The following is an 8,452-nucleotide window of genomic DNA, read 5'->3' as shown; positions in this document are numbered from 1 at the left end:
ACACAACATGTGGTGCAAAGCAGCACAAGGCAGTTTGTATATCTTCAAAACATTCTGCTTTATTAAAGAACAACATCTGGTTTTTAATATAATTTTTTTTCAAAGAGGTACATTCAGCTTGGAGGTTTAGAGTGTTGAAGCTGGAGACCCAAAAGGCTGGAGGTGGCAAGATGTCCCTGCTGTGCAGAACTGCTGCTGTGCCCACCTCCACCCCTCACAGACAGGGTCCGCAACCACAAAGCCTCTCGTGCTTATTTTTTTTTTTCTTTTTTTAACATTTTGATTTTATTAAAAAAAAGTGGCTGGAAAAAGGTTGCATTAAAAATACAATCCATTCTTTTTACTTTTAATTTAGACAGGCAAAATTAGATTTGAACACATTTTAAGCTTCGAAAATAGCATTTCTTTTTTCCATATATATGTAACTTAAAGGTTTATATCTGGTAACAAAGCAGGCAGCCCCTTCTGTGAATCATCTTACATCCAGTTATCTCTGGCACAGGTCTTTAGGTGACCAAACAAAACAAAAAACAAAACAAAACCCCTGCTTTCCATATAAATCCTTAAAGTCCCTTAGGCCTAACAGCTGCATTTGCCATTGTGCAGATGATTCTTTTAAATTTATTTTTACAGCTATTTAGGTTACAGTCAGGGGGATTTAATACACAGCATGTTTGAGCAGAGATCAGTGAAGCAGTAGTTAAAATCATCATAAAGACATATTCTATACAGATTGGCATCTAAACATAAATAATCAGTAACAATGATCGCTTTCAACTTCAACTTGCAGTTAAACCACCAGACAAAAAGTAGTGGCATTGGGTCCGAGGCTAATTTTTGGGATGCTGAATGTCTTCACAGAGGAGGGTCTGCCTGCCTTTGTGTAGATAAAATTGACTATTTAATGACACTGGCACAGTCTCACAACAGAGCTGTAGTAAAACAGGCCAACTAAAATGACACAAAGCAGAACACGCTCCACAATTTAAAACTGAAAGTAATAAAAAATATAACATTTGTGAGTCAAATTACATTTACTTAATAAATATGCAAAGTACACAATATACACTTGTGAAGAAAAGAAAGAGGGGAAAAAAAGAAACAAACCAAAGCATCATCAAAAGAGTCTGAAATCATGTAATTATGTTTAAATGGAATGTATGAAGCACTACACACAAGTTAAAGGAAGAAACAAGGGGCCGAACGGTCCACTCCAGAGAGTAGAGTCTCACAGTGGCGTTAACTATTCCGATGAAGCTGGTTTTCTTTAATCCCCAACTTCAGCCTGACTGAGACAAAATAAGCAAACTTGTAAATGGCTAAGAACACAAATACCTCATTTAGGCTCTAGTACATGTGTGACATTATGTGTAAGGTGGTTACTGTTCGTGTAATGTTCTTCTCTGATATGTGCGTGTGTGCGCTCAGGCATATATTCATGTGCCTTGGTGACCATCTACACAATGCAGAAACCAGTTTCCTTAATAGTGCAGAAAATGTCTAACAGAACTACATCAGTAAGGTTTCAAGTAATCCTGGTTTACATTACACACAGGCATTTGTGGCTATTCTCACCCAGTGCATTTGCCCTACACTTGTGTCACACCCATACGACAAAACATCACTTTTAGGGCACGTGAGTGCGGACAGACTCTGATCGCATTGCGTTCATGTTTTTGGCTTCGAGCAGATGCTAACAATATATCTCTATACTACTGTACATATATTAACTTTCTCATTCAAATCTGACTCTCTTGAACTATCTCTGAGGTTGGAATATTGGAGGTGACGCTCCAAGCAATGTCTCATTGCCAGAATATCCTTAAAATCTCTAATGCATTTCTTAGTCTTACATAAACACACGCAGTTTTTGGACTGAGGGTTGATATGACCTCTGCTGACCCCTCATATCTTAGTATTCAATATAAATGGCATTACTAGATACAAATAAACATCTACAACCAGAAAACCACTTTAACAGTCGTTAAGCTGATCTGAGCTGGGCTGAAATCACATTCAGTAACTTTTCATCCCAAATGATTTGGATCCGTTGAGGAGTGTGTTTACTAAAATATTTGAAACAATTTAAAACTTAACAGTTGAAAAGTGTAATAACACTAAAGTAGAATAATCTCTGAAACTGTTGATAATATATTAAAAAAAGCTTGTAGAATGCAGAGACTAAACGTTGGTGGAGTTGTGTGTTCTTTTGAGCCTTCTTTCATGCACATTTAGCATTCTTGAAGTGGATATTTCAGCTGCTTGTTAAAACAGCAGATGAATAGAGCTACTGACAAGGCAGCCATGTATGCATTCGTTTCTATAGTAAGGTACAAAAAAAAGAAAGAAAACTCATGCCTGGGGTCTAAGTAGATACTGTATAAAAGAATGTAGAGCACTGCTCTGTAAGCATGCATGAGAGGTGGCTGCTTTTTGAGGTTGGACAGCGAAGGACGGAGAAGGAGACACACAAGTCAAAAGACTTTTAAACCCTCTCAAAGGACCGAACGTGTTTCTTCTGATTTTTTTCCATCTCCTCCTTTCAGATGGCAGACGTTCTTCCTTGGAACGGGACCCTTGATTGAGGTTGACGTGACTGTTATGAGTCCTCGATGCCTTTTAGTCGCGCTCCTTTAGATGCTTGTACGATAGTGGCATTACTGCTGCAATCTGAAAAGGATTGGGTGAGCAGATGTTACCTGATGCCTTCGTCATAAGTTCATACCAACAAGAGGACAAGGACGAGACACCTTGAAATCGCGCCCCAAATGAATAAGCAGTGATTAACAACATGAAAGTCACTACAATGCCACCGGTTTCCTCCACCAGATTAAAAAAGAAATTAATAAAGGAAATGATCCCGATTTGATCCAAGTCTACTGAATTTCTGAAGCTCAGCAGAGACACTAAGCAAATACAGAAGGTTAGTGCTGACTCTTTGTTTACCTTGATGTTTGTAGGAGGGATTCCAATGATGGCTACAGGGAAAGTAGAAATGTGAGTTAAACTCTGCAAGCTGTCATACAGTCTCTTTCTAAAATTGCGCAACCAGAGACGATGGTCAATAGTGACGGATATGTGCAACATTCAGTCCTTCATCCAGGGGGTGGACAAAAACTAAATGTAAACACCTAAGGATATTTAACACAACATCACAACACAATGGCTGCTTTTTATTATTCGCGGTGTTTACATTTTTTTGTGTTTGGTATTTTTTTCGTCTTCCCCCTGTCATGAAGTAGCTTTTGGGCAGAGCTTATGCCAACATCACATCATGCACCGAGTCATGCAATGCACTCACATATAAAACAGTAAGCAGACAGCCACGACCAATTAGGGTTTGGATATACACACAGAAGACAGTGACCACGACAAATGATTAAACCACATTGTTACAAACAGCACAAATATTTCAGAAAATGGGGCCAAAATCATAGGCCAGCCCTGCTGTTTCACACTGTTGGGTAAAGAGGATGAAACCACCACAGACACTTCACACACAGACACTCTTACAAGGTCCAAAAATGCGAGAGGCTGAAATAAAGATTTGGATTTGAAAGCACATCTGCGCATGCAGAAAGGTAAATACATATAAAGCTGGGCATCGAAAGGGAGGCTGAAAGGAGCACGAGTTTGCACAAAAAAAACAAACAGAAAAAAAAAAAAACTTTTGAAAGATTAGGTCGATGGATGCTTTCACATATCAAGTGAATCCACCATTTGGTCAGTTTAATAGAAATGATTAAACAAAACAAGAGGCATGGGAAAAGTGCATCTCTTCAGCCAGCCAATATGAGCCTAACACAACACACAAGAACACAAAGAGTCTAAATAAATGCGGCCTTTATGCTACCGTCTTTGATTTCCTTGTTAAAACTCAAAGTTAGAGATGAGAGAGCTGCTGGACTGGTTGACTGGGGGAGCAAATCACTGATTGGCTTAAATGGCCTGAAAGTTGGCTGGTACCTGTTTAACTGACAGTATTGGACTCATCTGAAAAGGTTCTCATGAGCAGGGGCCTGGCTGACGACCGGGGTGACTGGATGCCCCCTGCGCTTGACTGAACCAGCTTCTTCTAGAAGGGTGAGGCAAGAGACACCAGTGACGACACTACGCTGATAATCACATACATACTTTGCCTTTCTCACCATCTTGTGCTCTCTTTTGCACACAGACATAAATATATAAACAAAGAACAATTGAATACATTCAGAAAGACTTCAAAGTAGACATGTAGACAATGAAAATTAATCCAGGAGCCTTTTTAGACAACCCTTCTAGGAATGATCCGTTTTGGAAGCCCTTTAGTCGACTTTTTAATAGGTTCAAATAATATAGGGTTACTATTCTTGCAAATTTCACAAAATAAATATGTCTTAAGACATATACAAACACACACTCACACAAACACACACACACACTGTCAGGCTTGAGGATCCAGGATGAGGTTGTGAATTTGGGCCTCATGCAGGTACGTTTGGATGCTGTGATGTGCTGCAGCCACCTGACTGGACATGCGAAGGCAGCAGGCAGTGGAGCAGCAAAGGCAGCTGGGAGGAGACACTGACTGATACAACTAGGCAGACAAGCATGGCAGACTAACAGCAAGTTTTTAGCATGGACAACCTGTCCTACTCCACACTGCTGGAAGAGGTGGCAGCGTGCCATTCTTCCCAGTGTCACAAAAAAGAAAATCCCTCAAGTCAAGGTTTAAAATGGTGCCTTCCAAGGATAGCATTCCTGATATGTGACACAGTACATCAGAAATTTGAAATGTCTGACCTAATCTGTCCAAGCAAATTGGACTATTAAAATCTACAAAACAGCAGCCTGAGTTATTATAGGTGAAGAAAGGAGTCGAAACAGTGGGAGAGGAAGGACACAGAAGTAGGAAGCAGGCAAGTGGTGCACAGACACAGAAATTCTGAAGTATAAAAGCTGACAAAGAAAAAGAGACCTCAGTCACTCCATGAGAAGCTGTGAGAGCTAGCGGTCTGTGACAACATGAAGATAGTGGATGTCCCAGAGGAAGGAAGGCGATGTTTCATCTTTAGGGAGGATTGTCCAGAGAAGTAAGAGAGAAGGAAATAAGAGGGTGAGATAGTTATGAGTGTGTTAAAGAGCAAAGCATTAGCACTAGTTAGGAAAAAGTAGGAAAGGTGAAAAATGAGCCTAAAAAATAAAAATATGTGCACCATACGTACGCAAGTCCTGAATATTGTACAAATCTGCAAGTTATGTGGCTCTCCACAAATATGAGTAAAACTTCTCATTTAGTTTATTACTTCTCCCCCATCCAAAAAAGGAATAAAAATCAAGTCTAGACACAATACCAAAAAACCCACAGAAAAGAGCAAGAATACCACCAATCATTTCCATCTGCTTGCAAACACATTAGAGAGCCCACTGAAATGACAAAATATGCCTCTGGCAGACTTCTGGTGGAAGTTAAATAAAAACAGCCTTCAGAAATAATTCAACAACAGGCATAATTTTAAAGATGCACAGACACTTAAAAAAATGATCTCTTGGTACACAAAATATGTTTTGGGGGTGGTTGGCTTGTTTTTTTAGGTTTCTTTTCAAACCCTTTCTTCTCTCATTAAACATATCTCTTAAAACTCTCTTAGCTTTTGGCAAACATGTGCAACGTAATATACGACAAGCTAACCGACCCCCTAATATAAACCTGCATAATGTACGTCATGCTTTAAATAGCCAGCAGAGGGCTGTAATAGCTCAGATATTTGTGCTTTCAAACGTCTTTTTTCCACTTCTGAATAAGGTCAGATGTAATTTACCCCTCCCACCACCTTCTTCCCAATGATCTAACACCAAAGCAAAGGAAGTGTGAAGAGAGGCAAACAGCTCTGTAAAGATCTGCATTGCTCTATGTTAGCAAAGCCATGCAAATGTTACAATCAGCAATCGCATTAAAATTCCTTGATTTAAATCCTTCCCTGAACAGTACTTCATAAACCTCTATCAGTTCAACCTAAAATATATTAAACATATGCTCCATCAACAAAAATAACCATTAGCAAAAATAATAATTAGAAAAGAACGAATAAAGGGAAGGGAGAGAGAGAAAGAGAGGGGGAGAAAAGAGAGAGGGAGACGGAGAGAGAGAGTTATAGCACTACCTGTCGAGCGTAAGGGCCGCGGGGCTTGCGGAGCACCACGTAGAGGATTTCTGGCAATAGGCTGAGCAGGATGAGCACGATGATGACCAGCCAGGCTGACACCGAGCTCAGCATGTTGGCAAACACAAAGTATAACCGTTGCTGTCTCAGGAAAGGCCTGGGGGAGAGATGACACTTCAGTTTATACTGTCTGGAGGAGATACATGTTTGACTAGAATGAAAAGGCCAACTAAAATGACTACAATAAGATTTGTTTTTTTGTTTTTTTTAATCCTCAGTTGAATTCTAACCATATTACTCCTCCCCAGAAGAAGCTGAAAAACACATAGAAAGCCAGGGAACCCCATATCACAAAGTGGTTTATCCATGTCCAGTGCCGTGTATCCAGAGCCAACTAGAATGTTGGAGAAAAGAAAGTAGTAAGAGATCTTTTAAAAAAAAAACATATAAAAGAACTTTGCAAAAGACATGACTAACAAAATATCTGCTTCAAACTCATATGTCCACTCTAATGATAGACGTTTTATAAATGTCAAAATAAACAGGGGTAGAGCTTACCTTTAGTGTTACAGTGAAAACAAGGATGGTGAATACAATCGTTCCATATGACCAGTTCCCAAAAGCCTAGAGTCAAAACAATAAAACAATCAGCAGTTGTAGTTAGGAGACTGTAGATATGAAACCTGTTTAGAAGTGGATTTAAATCAAACCTGGCCATTATCCTGCAGGGCTGGGTTGCTGAACAAAAACCAAACACCAAAGAAGAAGACCAAGCCGTGGAAGACTCCCAGTAATGTCCAGTAGAGAAATGGTCCCCACCGTAACATGGCGTTCTTACCGATCTGTCTAAAGATTTGAAAGAGGAAAATTAACAAATTTATTTACTTACTGTGTCTTTGTGTAACATTTCCTGTTTATCACACAAAAGGACAACACCATTATATAACATATTAATGGTGGCCAAAAAAAGTTACTGTGTAAATACAAATGAGCTACCATCAAAATTAGTTAACTCAACTTCACCAGAAGAACTTTGTAACCTGTTCATTAAATATTTATTTTTAGTTTTTTTTTTACTTTTAAATTACGCCTGAACCCAAACCAGGACTTTATTTAGTAACAATATTGTATTGTATAGTAAAAGTATACAATATAATTCTGTACCTAAATTCAAAATAAACACATTAGTCTCCGGATAGTGTTACCAATTCTTTAAATAGTGAAGTGTTGCACAGACACAGAAATCCTTCCAAGTCTAGATTTAAAACCTAAGAAAAGAATCTCCTAATCTCCATTAATGTGGGATTTTTGATGAAAGGACAGAACATAACAAGCACATCTACTTTTATATCCCAGTTTACCTGTAGAGGGTAGCATTTTCCAGGAGCATCTCAATGGAAATATGCTGTTCGAAAAGACTGTAAGCCAGGATGGGCATAGAGGTGAAGCAGATGTTGTACATCGTCAGATAGGCCGCATCATACAGGGGCTGGGGAGGATGGGAGCAGGAGGAAAGGTTGACGAGGGAAGGGTTGGTAAGGAGGAGGAGGGGTTAATATCACAGAGAGGACACAACTCATACACACAACCATAACTTGAGCACAGAGCACGTCATGAGCAAGCTTATATACATCTTTCATGTGCTTGTGAAAGATCTATATCAGAGACCAGTGGCATGATGGGGAAACCAAAAAAAAAAAAAAAAAAAAAAGAAAAGAAAATCACCTTCACCTTCCACACAAAAATATAATCACTCGGTGATCTTAAAAAGGATGACAGATGTCATAATAATAATAAAATGAATCCTTGTGCTCAAAAGAATTTCCATAAGATTTTTCCCCTATTTTAATTTTTTTTTTTCTAAGACTAGGAAAACAAACAAATGCCACCAGGATTCCAAAATATCCATATTGTGTCATGGTGTATTCGTGGTGGCACAACATGACCGGCATGAGTTTTGCCTATTTCTATTGTATGACGATAACAAAGTGCATACATCCCAGGGACAGTGAGGAAAGGGGATTGTGAGGACAAGAGCTGAGCAACCGGGAGCACACAGAGGTGTGATTTTAGGAAACACTACTTCCTTTCATGTTCAGAATGTCTTTGAACCTCAATTAGATATACTTACTTGCTGGGAACAGCCGCAGAAGAACTGGTACAAAAACTGTGGTAAGATGAAGCAAAGATTCTGCAGGCGAACAGAGAATGAAAACAGGGTCATACAGAGTTCAACCTAAAAAATCAGTCTCGCATGTAAGACTATATGTGTATGAGCGTGTGTGTATCCATCCATTTCCTTCTGCTTA

The 8,452-nt window shown here is 39.2% G+C and overlaps 1 protein-coding gene across 8 annotated transcripts in view; it reads right to left on the bottom strand.

Annotated features, from left to right (window-relative positions):
• Positions 1-39: 39 nt before the first annotated feature.
• The window catches only part of atp11c (ATPase phospholipid transporting 11C), a 41,532-nt gene continuing 33,119 nt past the window's right edge, over positions 40-8,452 (bottom strand). For 2 of the 8 annotated variants that reach the window (XM_040015129.1, XM_040015134.1), the window contains exons 23-31: positions 8,275-8,334; positions 7,505-7,632; positions 6,854-6,989; positions 6,702-6,767; positions 6,434-6,537; positions 6,144-6,300; positions 3,967-4,075; positions 2,947-2,978; positions 40-2,670 (exon numbers count right to left, since the gene is read on the bottom strand). In XM_040015129.1, the coding sequence (XP_039871063.1) occupies positions 3,971-4,075; positions 6,144-6,300; positions 6,434-6,537; positions 6,702-6,767; positions 6,854-6,989; positions 7,505-7,632; positions 8,275-8,334 (756 nt within the window). In that variant the 3' untranslated portion in view covers positions 40-2,670; positions 2,947-2,978; positions 3,967-3,970. Of the gene's footprint in view, positions 2,671-2,946; positions 2,979-3,966; positions 4,076-4,957; positions 5,049-6,143; positions 6,301-6,433; positions 6,538-6,701; positions 6,768-6,853; positions 6,990-7,504; positions 7,633-8,274; positions 8,335-8,452 lie in introns of those variants that run through there. The other 6 variants (XM_040015132.1, XM_040015131.1, XM_040015130.1 and 3 more) reach the window with 6 other exon arrangements.

Source organism: Simochromis diagramma, unplaced genomic scaffold (genome assembly GCF_900408965.1).
Source record: "Simochromis diagramma unplaced genomic scaffold, fSimDia1.1 OVJJ01000685.1, whole genome shotgun sequence".
NCBI lineage: Eukaryota > Metazoa > Chordata > Actinopteri > Cichliformes > Cichlidae > Simochromis > Simochromis diagramma.
Note: the sequence above shows the minus strand (reverse complement) of the source record. Positions and strands in the feature narration are given on the sequence as shown.